This window comes from Macrobrachium rosenbergii, chromosome 14 (genome assembly GCF_040412425.1).
Source record: "Macrobrachium rosenbergii isolate ZJJX-2024 chromosome 14, ASM4041242v1, whole genome shotgun sequence".
Taxonomy (NCBI): Eukaryota; Metazoa; Arthropoda; class Malacostraca; order Decapoda; family Palaemonidae; genus Macrobrachium; species Macrobrachium rosenbergii.
In genome coordinates this window covers 41,268,260-41,281,199 of record NC_089754.1, presented here as the reverse complement: position 1 = coordinate 41,281,199, position 12,940 = coordinate 41,268,260, and the positions used below count along the sequence as shown (strand labels likewise).

General features: G+C 39.7%; 1 protein-coding gene across 1 annotated transcript in view; it reads left to right on the top strand.

The window, feature by feature from the left end:
* The window catches only part of RanBPM (Ran-binding protein M), a 40,720-nt gene that overhangs the window by 11,231 nt on the left and 16,549 nt on the right, over window positions 1–12,940 (top strand). Inside the window, exons 3-4 of the mRNA XM_067116636.1 lie at window positions 6,247–6,395; window positions 12,559–12,653. Of these exons, the coding sequence (XP_066972737.1) occupies window positions 6,247–6,395; window positions 12,559–12,653 (244 nt within the window). The remainder of the gene's footprint in view (window positions 1–6,246; window positions 6,396–12,558; window positions 12,654–12,940) is intronic.

Below are 12,940 nucleotides of genomic sequence, written 5' to 3'. Positions count from 1 at the left end.
AAGCTACTTCTAGAGTCAAGAAACAATTGCTTATCCTAGAAACCACTCCTAAATCTAGCTTAGAAGCTAGTCTTGCTATTCCTTCTACTCCTATTCCTACTTTTTCTCTTAATACTGGCCCTCCTACTATTCATCCACCTGCTCCCATGTCTGGCTCCCTTGCTTCCGACCCTAATGCCATTGCCAATCTGGAATCTAGGTTCGATAATAAGAAAGACCTTGTAGTTAGTACAGTGGCAGAATTGGGAGACTTACAGTGCTCATGGACAAAGTGTTCTCAGAAAAAGCAATGTGTGACAGTGTAGTGCAAGTGGAGGAAGTGGCTACTCATCCTGTCGGATCTCCTAGACGAAGGTCCCTGTCATACTCCCCTGAACCTGGGAGAAGAAATACTGGAAGTCCAAGGGAGGCCAATGGGGTTTGCCCATGGGTAGTTGCCCCTTCAGTCGAGCCTGTTGCGTGATCCCAGGTATTGACAGACAGCTGTTGGAAAGGCGTTTCTTTGGATGTCTACCAGTTGTCTTCTAGTTCTGATGAATCCAGTGCAGACAGGAGGCGCCGCAGGTGATTCATAGATGTGTCACGTCCTCTAAAGCACTATTCAGGTGAGGATTGTTGCCGTTCTGATCCGCTTCCTGTTAAGTGGTCTAAGAAGGCCAGTCTTAACCCACAGCCTTCGTGCAGTTACGCTCTGGCCATACCCCGATCCATCATCCTTTTCCTTGCACATGGGACAGTCCAGAGACCTTCTTTCCCAAGCGCCCAACCACTGAGCACCCTTACCTGACCCTTAAGCACCCAGTGAACTCTCTCAGGCGCCCCATGTCAGTGTCCAAACACCTGTCTCCTGTTGAGTGCCCGGCACCGGCTCCCAAGCTTCTGACACCAACTCTTCAATACCTGTCACCCTCCCCTGAGCACCAATTACCTTCTCCCAGGCATATTACTTCTCTTCATTTGCCATCCCCTTTAGTTCAAGATGAACCTTCATTAGTTCTCATTAAGCAGCAGTTGGCCGAGATTATTAGCTTGCTAAAGAAAACTCCCTCTGCTTCAAGGAATTCTCTTGAGGCTACCCTGTCCCAGGTCTCCTCAGCAGAGGAGGAAGGTGATCAAGAGCCTGCTCTTCTGTCGGCCTGTACAACTCTTCTGCACTATTTGTTGGCGAATTCTCCCCCCCCCCCTCCCCCGTTTTCGCCCCAGCTGCCCTGGTCTCGCCTGCCTCGACCTTTTTGATGAAGTCTCATCTCATCCGGATGACAGGGCTAGGCTTCCCAAGATGGTGCTTTCTTCAGCTTCCAAGAAGGCTTTTAAGGAAATTGAAGATTGGCTTTTAGCTAAAAGGGAGCAACGAAAAGCTTCCTTTGCTTTTCATCCCATGTTCCTTGTTAGAAGGAGATATTTGTCTTTTCATTTCCAGGGAAGTTCCTTCTTTGGGAGTTGCTGCCTCCTCCCAAGGGGACTTCTCTGGTTTCATCGACTCTTCTCGACGTTCTGCATTTTTGTCAGCGAAGATTACGTTTTCGTCAGCAGAACTAGACCACCTTGTCAAAGATTTGTTCAAGGTGTTCGAAGTATTTAGTTTCCTCAACTGGACAGTGGGGGCACTGGCCAAGAGATTGACGACTGTCAAGTTTTTTCATCCGATATCTCCTCGGACTGGCTGGGAGTCCTGTCCTGTGCAGACAAGGCCATATAGGGATGGCTCTCTAGAGCTTGCCTCTTTTTTTCTTGGTGTCTTGAAGGAGAGGGAGCTCTGGTGCTCCTTTACCAGTAAAAGAGTCAGTCAGACACAGAAGTTGGCTCTGTAATTTTCGCTTCTGGACCATCACCACCTCTTCCCTCAGGACATGGTTAGGCAGTGCATCTTATTTGCAAAAGAAGTCCACACAGGATTTGTTGTCATGGTCCTTTAAGTGTTCCAAGGATTTGACTTGCTTTGCTCCTAAGACGTCCTCTCCTCTTCAGCAGCAGCCCTTTCATGGAAGTAGGCCCAGGTCGCAGTCTAGGACCCGCCCCTATGTCCGTTTCACAACCAGGTCCATCAAGACAATGCCCTTCATCATCAAAAAGAGGGCCATAGAGCAAGTCAAGAACACCAACACAGGGCTTCTACAAATGTCTCTTTGTGGTTCCTAAAGCTTCGGGGGGTTGGGGGGGGGAGGCTGGCTGGCTAGAGGCCAGTCCTCTAATGTTCATCTTTCAGGACAAAGTATTTCAGTTTTGGGCCCCTTGCTTCGGCCTTACTACATCCCCTCAGGTGTTCACTCGAGTCCTCGCTCCTCTCACAAAATGGCTCCACCTAATGAATATAAACGTCAGTCTGTATCTGGATGACTGGCTGCTTTGATCCCTGTCAAAGGAAAAGTGTATGAAGGGCATGCACAAGATTCTTCTCCTCACCCAGGAACTGGTTCTTCTCATTAATCCCCAGAAGTCCCAGTTGACCCCATCGCAAGAGATTCTCTATTTGGGGATGACTCTCAACTCTGACTTTTTGGGCTTCTCCGTCGCCCAAGAGAATTTACATCTGCCTTCAGATGGTCCGCAACTTTATAGCCCTCCCATCCTGCTAGACTCAACAGTGGATGAGCCTTCTGGGGACTACCATCCATCAAGTTGTTTGCCAGGCTGGGCAGATTGCACATGAGAGTTCTCCAATTCTTTCTAAAGGCCAACTGGGACAAGAAAACACAACCAGACTCCTACATGTTTGCGATCACCCTGGGGATCAAATCGAACCTGCAGTGGTGGCTGTCTGAAGAAAGACTATCAGAAGTCCTTTCAACCTCTTGAGCCCTGACCTAGACTTGTTTTCAGACACCTCAAACTTAGACTGGGGAGCCCTACTGGAGAATCAGGAGGTATCCGGTACGTGGACCCCAGAGCAATAAAGTCTACATATAAATGTCAGAGAGCTGAAGGCAGTTCATCTAGGCCTTCAGTATTTTTCGAACATTGTCCACAACAAGGAAGTGGTTGTGCAATCGGACAATACTACAGCCTTAGCCTATATCCAGAAACAAAGCGGCACTCACTCCTTCTCTCTCTACCAGGCAGCAAGAGATCTACTCTTGTGGACGGATCAAAATCCAGGGTAAATTAAATGTCTTAGCAGGTGAGCTGAGCCATCAGAAGCAGGTCCTTCCCACAGTTCCTCGTTGAACTAGTCGGTAGAGTTCTCGTCTAGCACTCTGCTAGGCCCGAGTTCGAGTCTCCGGCCTGCCAACGAAGAATTAGAGGAATTTATTTCTGGTGATAGAAATTCATTTCTCGGTATAATGTGGTTCGGATTCCACAATAAGCTGTAGGTCCCTTGCTAGGTAACCAGTTGGTTCTTAGGTGTGTAAAATAAGTCTAATCCTTCGGGCCAGCCCTAGGAGAGCTGTTAATCAGCTCAGTGGTCTGGTTAAACTAAGGTATACTTTTTTTTTTTAGGTCCTTCGCACCGAATGGACCCTGGATCCCCTGGTCTGTCTGGATCTTTGGAAACTTTGGGGCAGACCAACATTAGACCTGTTTGCAACCTTCAGAAACCATTGACTTTCTCTCTTTTGCTCTCCAGCCCCGGATCCTCTTGCATGGGCAACAGATGCCATGTCGCAAGACTGGTCAAATCTGGACCTTTATGCCCAGCATGGTCAGGGAGGTGATAAACAAATTTCAAACTCATCACAATATAACTATGACCCCTCATACCCCTGTTTTGGCCCCTGAAGGAGTGGTTCCCGGACCTTCTACAGTTATTGGTGGATTTCCCAAGACTTCTTCCCCAAGAACTGCATTTGCTCAACAGCTCCACTTCAGGAGACACCACCAATGGCTACTCTGACAGGCTTCAGACTGTCTGCAAGCTTGTCAGAGTGAAAGGTTTTTCAAGGGGAGCTGCCGAGGCTATTGCACGATACAGGGGTAATTCTTCTAGCCTCGTCTACCAGGCTAAGTGGGCAATCTTGTGTTGATGGTGCGTCAACCATAATGTCTCTTCTTCTGAGACATCTATTACTCAGATTGCTGATTTCCTTCTATATCTGAGGAGTTTTAGAAATTTTGTCTTCCACCATCAAGGGATATCGAGCTATGCTTTGCTCAGTTTTTAAACATAGAGGCCTGGATCGTTCTTCAAACTCAGATCATAATGACCTCATCATGTCTTTTGATATGTCCACTTCTCTGAGGAATCTCACTCATAAGACACTATTCCTCGTTGCTTTAGTTACCACTAAACGTATTAGTGAGATTCAAGCCATCGATAAAAGGGTAGGTTTTTCCCGAGGAGAAGCAGTTTGCTTCTTTACCCTGGTTCTTGGCTAAAAAATAGCCAAGAACGAGGACCCATCCAAGCCGTGGCCTCATTCTCTTGCCATTAAGAATTTAATGGACATCCTTGGCTCGAAAGAAGAAGAGAGAATACTTTGTCCTGTCAGAGCTGTGAGGTATTACCTGACTAGGGCTCAAAAGATCAGAACCCGTCGTGTCGTCTTACTAAGAACACATTGTTGTTCCTCTTGAGGGACTTAACTTTCTTAGGCACATTCACAGATTCAGGAGGACACTTTTCTTTCTTTTAAAGTGAAAGCTCATGACATCAGGGCAGTAGGTACCTCTTTAGCTGTCAGGCACAATATGTCCCTTTCTTCCATTCTCCAGTCAACCTACTGGAAGTGCAAGTCTTTTTCGCATCACACTATTTAAAGGAGGTGGAAACTGTGTTTGATAATTGCAGTACCTTGGGGCCGTTATCGGTTGCTGGCATGGTATTGGGGGAGGACTCATAGGAAGCACTCTTTCTCCTGCTATCCTTTCCCATTGGTGTAGGGTTTTGAGTTGTTGGGGAGCTTGGGGGTACAGTGTACCTTGAGTACCCACGAGTCTTAGTGGATGGGTTGTGCTGCTGTCAGAGTGGGTGACAGAGTTGCATGGTTGTTTTTTTTCTGGTTGTTTTTTATTTGGTAATGTTCCAGGGCAAGGGCACGTTTATATGCTTTGCTGCAAAATATCCAAAATATCCACTGAAGTAGAGGCAACCCATGGCTCATTCGCCATGCCACTACAGGCTAAGATGAGCAACACCCAGAGGCAGTATTCACCTGAAGCAGCTCTCTTACCAGTTAAGGAAGCAACAAGCACTGTATCAATGCTGGCCAAATTTTCTGTTTCAAAGTCATTACTGTACCATGATTTGTTTTGGAGTAGAATGTGTCCATGTATCCCACCTCCATTCAGTGTGGGATTCATCTATGCAATTACTTGGTAAATTACTTATATGGAAATGATATTTTCATAGTAAAATTAAGTTTCTTATATACTTACCAAGTAATTACAGAATCGGAGGCCACCCTCCTCCCCTCTTATGGACATAAGGGCAAAAACACAGTTGAATTAACCAGCTGGTTGTTTCCCCGAGTGCTCCGATAATGGGCTGAGCCTGTCACCCACACAAAAAACAAGAGAAGCTCTACCACAAATTTTCAAAAAAGGCTGCCATGCAAGTACTGTAGAAACCTTAGCTATGTAATTATTTGGTAAGTATATATGAAATTTAATTTATTATGAAAATATGGTTTTCTTTGTAATTGCTCGTGTCTATTATAGTGAGAAGTACAGGCCTTGTACAAGGAATATAAATTTTGCTGGTTACTAATGGGACACAGGCTGTTGGAATTTTATCCATGCTGTTGCTACTCTCTTCTTCTTATTGTTATCCTATTATGTGTTTGTCAGCTGTGCGTGTCCATAAGGTAACAGAAATCTTTATCTATAGTGCTGCTTGCCCATCGACCACATCATAATCCTCCTCCTGCTTCCCCAGTTGCTCTTCATATACATTTTGGGCATTGAAAATGTCATTTCATTAGCAATATTGTGCTATGACACTGTATGTTACATTTGATGCATTTTGCAATATTGAGTGCACCCACTATACCGCTCACTAACAACATATCCACTTTCCTGTTTGTATTTTTCCTTTTTCTTTACTAGTCAACATCAGCTTTTTTCCCTCTTTTTTTTTCTTGTTTTTTATTAAACACTGTGTCTTCCTCTTTACATTTCACTTGTCCATCTTTCATGCTTTTCAATGACCTCTTCCTTAGATTTTGCTGAAACACGTTGCTCAATTGTGTAGGTTTCCACATCACAGTAATGAACAGTTAAAGGAAGTGGTGCTGATCCTTGAAGGATACCAGAATATATCTTTATGGTATGGAAAATTGACTGTAGATGTTTTGTTTAATTTCTTTGTAGGTACATGGGCATTGGTCTCTCAGCACAAGGGGTAAACATGAATCGTTTACCGGGCTGGGACAAAAATTCCTTTGGCTATCATGGGGATGATGGCCATTCTTTTTGTTCATCTGGCAGCGGTCATCCATATGGGCCCACTTTCACGACGGGTGAGTTGGTATATCAGTAGTAAAGTTAACCCTTAAACGCCTACTGGACGTATCATGCATCGACTAAAATTGTCTGTTGGGTGCCAAGTGGACGTACCGTACGTCGACTAAAAAATTTCAACCTTCGGTCAACTTTGACTCGACCAAAATGGTCGAAAAACGCAATTGTAAGCTAAAACTCTTACATTCTAGTAATATTCAATCATTTACCTTCATTTTGCAACAAATTGGAAGTCTCTAGCACAATATTTCAATTTATGGTGAATTTTTGAAAAAAACTTTTTCCTTACGTCCGCGCGGTAACTCGACCGAAAATTTCAGAAATTCTTTCGTCATTTTGTCATAATTTTTGCACTGTTTTATATTAGCTGTTACATAAAGTTTTATATATGAAAATGTGCGCAATTTCATGTAAAATACAACAAAATACAACCCATGGTTGTAGCTTTTATCAGTTTGGAAATATTTTCATATAAATCTCGATAACTGCCAAAATTTCAACCTTCGGTCAACTTTGACTCGACCGAAATGGTCAAAAAACGCAATTGTAAGCTAAAACTCTTACATTCTATTAATATTCAATCATTTACCTTCATTTTTAAACAAATTGGAAGTCTCTAGCACAATATTTCGATTTATGATGAATTTTTGAAAAAAACTTTTTCCTTACGTCCGCACCAGAAATTCTTTCGTCATGTTGTCGTAATGTTTGCACCGTTTTATATTAGTCGTTACATAAAGTTTTATATATGGAAATGTGCGCAATTTCATGTAGAATACAACGGAAAATAACACATGGTTGTAGCTTTTATCAGTTTTGATATATTTTCATATAAATCACGATAACTGCCAAAATTTCAACCTTCGGTCAACTTTAACTCGACCAAAATGGTAAAAAAACACAATTATAAGCTAAAACTCTTACATTCTAGTAATATTCAATCATGTACCTTCATTTTGCAACAAACTGGAAGTCTCTAGCACAATATTTCGATTTATGGTGAATTTCTGAAAAAAAAACTTCCTTACGTCTGCGTGCGGTAACTCGGCCGAACATCTCAGAAATTCTTTCGTCACATTGTCGTAATGTTTGCATCGTTTTACATTAGTCGTTACTTAAACGTTTATATGTGAAAATGTGCGCAATTTCATGTAGAATACAACAGAAAATAATTCATGGTTGTAGCTTTTATCACTTTTGAAATATTTTCACCTAAATCACGATAACTGCCAAAATTTCAACCTTCGGTCAACTTTAACTCGACCGAAATGGTCGAAAAACGCAGTTGTAAGCTAAAACGCATACAATCTAGTAATATTCAATCATTTACCTTTATTTTGCAATAAATTGGAAGTCTCTAGCACAATATTTCGATTTATGGTGAATTTTTGAAAAAAACATTTTCCTTACGTCCGCTCGGTAACTCTGCCGAACATCTCAGAAATTCTTGTCACGTTGTTGTAATGTTTGCACCATTTTATATTAGTCGTTACATAAAGTTTTATATATGAAAATGTGCGCAATTTCATGTAGAATACAACAGAAAATAAATCATGGTTGTAGCTTTTATCAGTTTTGAAATATTTTCATATAAATTACGATAAATAGAAAAAATTCTACCTTCGGTCAACTTTAACTTGACCGAAATGGTAGAAAACTGCAATTGTAAGCTAAAAAACTTACAGTCTAGTAATATTCAATCAATTAGCTTCATTTTTCAACAAACGGGAAGTCTCTAGCACAATATTTCTATTTATGGTGGATTTTTGAAAAAAACATTTTTTTACGTCCGCGCGTTACGAATTCATGCATCATTTTGTGATAATATTTTCTCTGTGTTGCTTTGATCGTTTTACAATTTGTTATATACCAAAATCATCGCAATTTAGTGTACAACACAAAGAAAAAAAAATAATCCGTTAGTTTTAACCGTTTTGCTCACAGCGCGATTTGTATAAAATTATATATGAAAATTTCTTTTTGTGCTGTCATATATTTCAATATTTATATATGATAATGATTTTTTTTTTCATTTCTGATGGTTGCATACTAAACTTCAGGCAATGACAAAAAAAGGAGCCAAAAATGAACTCTTAATCTTATAAACTAAGTGTGCTGTGATTTTAAAAAAAAAAAACTTTTTTTCCTCTTCAGCGCTAACTCCCGAACGCCGCCGGCATACGGGAGACGTTTTTGTAAATAGAGGCTTGGCGTTTAAAGGTTAAGTGTTTATGTTTATGATGATGATACCAGAAAATGCAAGTCTGTGTGAAGAGAAGCAAATGGTCAAGCATAACATACAGATAAGAAGTTTTGAAATTGAATACAGTCCAACCCCCGCCCATTTGCGGTTCCGGTTTTGCAGACTCACCAATTAGCGGAGTTTTCTATGGAACAAATACTGTATACACGTTATTCGCAGAAAATTTGCCTATTCAAGGTATTTTTTATAGAAAAATATTCACTAATTACTGTATTTTCATATTTTCGTGACTAAATGCATTTTTTCTGATAAAACTATTAAATTACAGGCGGTCCCCGGTTTACGACGGGGGTTCCGTTCTTGCGCCGCGTAGTAACCCGAAAATCGTTGTAAACCTGAAAATCGTCGAAAATCGTCAAAAATCATAAGAAAACCTTACTTTTAATGCTCTGGGTGCATTGAAAACGACATAAACTGCATTATTATTGAGTTTTACATCAAAAAAACCTTCCAATTATGATTATTCTGCCATTTTGGGGCCAAATTTCTTCCTTCGGATCGTCGGCGACGCGTTGTAACCCGAACATGCGTCGTAAGCCGGGAAATAATTTCTGATGAATATATTTGAAAAGCGTCGTAACCTCGGAACGTCGTAAGCCGGAACCATCGTAAACCGGGGACTGCCTGTACTTGGGTATAAGGGTTTTTAGAGTTATTTGTTTTGGTGTTTGAACTATCAAAATATGCACTTTTGGAGGGGCGTCAAGTCTTCGCAGATTTCAGCTATTTGTGGGGGGTTGTGGTATGCAACAAAATGAATTGAAATAGTAAAAATAGTAGTGTAGGTGAAAGAATAAACCAATGTTTCGAGATGGTTTGGTCTTGTGGCAAGAATGGAGGATGATAGATTGGTGAAAAATTTGTACCTTTTGGGAGTAGTAGTAGGGAGGAGGATAGGGAGCCTTAGAAAGTGCTTGGTAGATGGGCGAAAGAGTTATTGGAAAGGAAGGAAGCTAGAGGTGAGTGTGCAGGGTGTGTAAAGGGATGTTGATGTGATGCTGATAAGCCTTCTTTGTAGATATATGAATTGGTCAGTGGGTAAGTTGTCTGGATGGGGTTCATCCACAGTTCAGTAGCTGAGGTTTGAATTTAACAATAATCTTTTTCTTTTTTGTGAGTCATCCTCTATTATAGGAGACTTGTTTTATATTATAAGACAATGTGTATATTGATGCCTTGGAAGTTTTTTCATGTAAGAGTACATATTTGACTTAGTAAGTACAAATGAATTTAGTTGTGACTTTTCATGTTTTCCACCAAAAAGAATTTGCAATAATGAAAGGTCCTTATTCAGAAAAGATGCTTGTACAGATCGACCGTCACTAATCCGGCATTATTGGGATCAGCAGGGCACCGGATTAGTGATTTTCCCGGATTACAGACTGGTTAGGTTAGACTACTTAACTCAACAGTTAACCACTTCATCCTGACGTTAAAATACCCTGTAAATAAATCTTACATGTTGGTTAATAAGGAAAAAATGGGTATTATATGAAAATCAAGTGAAATTTTAATGAAGCACAGGTAAAATAAATGGTAGAGGTAATTGTGTTGATTTACATTCATCACTGCCACTTCCAAAGTGAAGAGCTGAAATTTGCAATTATATGTACATGTTGAAATTTGCAGCTATAAGTACATTTACGTGTCATGAGGTGAAGGGCTGTCAGGATTCCCATCTTCTTCATCTTCGGTATTTTTTTATATATATATATTTTACGCTGTCATCATCCATATTTTTACTGTATTTTCTCATCTTTTTATTTTTATTACCCAAAAGAATTAGGGTTCATGTAGTGTACGTACGAACACAAATTCATTCACTGGCATCAGAGAACTTCCTACAGCTTGTTTTGTTTTGTTATGCGACACACAAAATTTTCTTATTTATATTTTATGCTATTCTCATTTATAAAGTGATACCTCAGCACAGGCAGTCCCCAGTTATCAGTGATTTGGTTTATCGGCGTTTGTCTAGCGATGAAAATCAGCGATTTTTGGTGCCGATATGTACTGATAATTAGTTATTGGCGCCAATACATACCTAACAGAGGTGCTGATAACTGAAAATCGGTGATTTTTTGGTTATCGGCAATTTTCGCTTATCGTCACGCCATCGGAACTGAACCCCCGTCGATAACCAGGAACTGCCTGTACAATACTCATTGTTAATGGATTCCAGAAGGCATGACGAGTGCCAAAAACAATGATTCCCAATCAGATTTTTCCTATAAAGAAGAATAATTATTAATCAGATTTTAGGCATACACATCATACCCAAGGTGATGGGAGCTACATAATGTGTGTGAACATTTGGCCCTGGTTAGACTGTCAATAGTTGCACCGATAGTAGCCATTTACAAAAGTCAGTGTACACGTATTTAAAGTAATGTTAATTAAATAAGACTGGTGTTTTGCTTAATGTATTCACATGTAATTATTGTCATATTGTATTATGCAATCATGTGCCATTTTCATTCTTCTGATGATCACATTCTTGAAAACATCATTTTATCAACATCATCATTGCAATTTGTGTTGAATAAAATGTAATTAGGAGATACATTTTTTGTAATTTATCAAAGCACAGAAAAAATGTATCTTATGTTTATTTATAATTGCATTAAATTTTAAAATCAAGCGAAGTTTTGATTTCATCAGTACCGGACGTTGTTTTCGCGTATTCCAAAATGTTTTGCACGCCATTCACTGTTTTTTTTAGCCGGGCTTAAATTCAGTGCCATATTATCTTAAGACCTTCTCCATTGCATGAAAGATGAATAAAAATAACTATTTTTGGTAATGGAAGTGACCACTGACAAATGGCAGATTTTTAACAAGCCAGTGTGACGCAACTTAATATTGTAAACATACGATAGTTACAGTAACTAACATCGGCAAACTGCTGTTTCTCGATTGTTACATGCAGTTCTCGCTTATCAGTGACGTCAGTTAATGGCGATCTGGTTTTACAGCACTTGGCTAACGACGTCATTAACCAGATTTTTGGCGACAGTAAGCGATTTTTGGCATCATTAAGCGGTTTATCGGTGTCGATAAGTGTTTAACAGTACCAGTAAGCAGTTTATTGGTGCTTACGATGTCATAAATATCGTTTATTACCATAATTATCGCCGATTTTCGGTTAGCGGCTCTCAGCCAGGAATGGAACCCCCGCCATTAACCAGGGACTGCCTGTATGTCAGTGCTTGCTGCTGTTTGTGACACTGTTTTGCGTGGCATAGTAAGTGGCTTTTAATTGCAAGAAACAGTAATTAATCATTAAACAGGTAAACCTGGTTAAATGGATGACGATTTGCATTTAGTATACTGAACATTTGCTTTTAGGCCTATCAATTAGTCTAACGGTAACTTAGTTGTAATTTGAAATTGCGCTATCTGAAATTAGTCCCGGATTAGTGATGGAACCGGATTAACGATTTTCAGTTTAGTGATGTCAACACATTAATTGGAATAGCAGAGGTATTTGTATTTTTATGGGGTTCCATTGCAATTGGATGTCAAAGAAACATGAGTCCTGAACATTTTTGGAATGAACATTTTATAATTTTATTACAGCATTGTAAATATCAGATTTATTTTACATTTCTACTGGTGGTCTTCAAATCTTCTGGTTATCTGTATTGATTTAATTTTTTTTTTTCCATACAAGGCCACTTTTGTGTCACTTTTTGTATTCATGTTTTTGCCAGTGATTTAATCCTTTATCATTTGCATGCCTCTTTTTTTTCCTTATTTAATTTTTTAACTCTATATAAACATGAATGTTTGTTAGGCCTAAGACTTGTGGACCACACCCAGTGATCAAGTTAAACTGTATAGTAAAGATGAAAATTTTTGAACAATTACTTCTAAAGTGTGATGTTTTTACATTTCAGGTGATGTTATAGGCTGTGGTATCAACTTAATTGACAATGTATGTTTCTACACAAAAAATGGCCATTATTTAGGTGTAGCATTTACTGATTTACCTGTAAGTATGACTTCATTCTTTGATGACTATGTACATCATTACCTTTTAAACCATGTTTATAAATTTGAGTGTCAAGCACAAACCAGCCTTTTGATAAAAAACTTTGGTTACACGTAGCATTTTTGTAATTAGTGTGTAAGGAAATGTTATTGGTTTCCATTAATTAGAAGTATTAATTTTTTGTGCTGAAACTTTGTAACTTACAAAGCAACTTTTTAATTGGATGATTTTCGAAAGTTATTAACTTTTTATAACAAGCCTCCACTGAACTGAATGTCCACATAGAA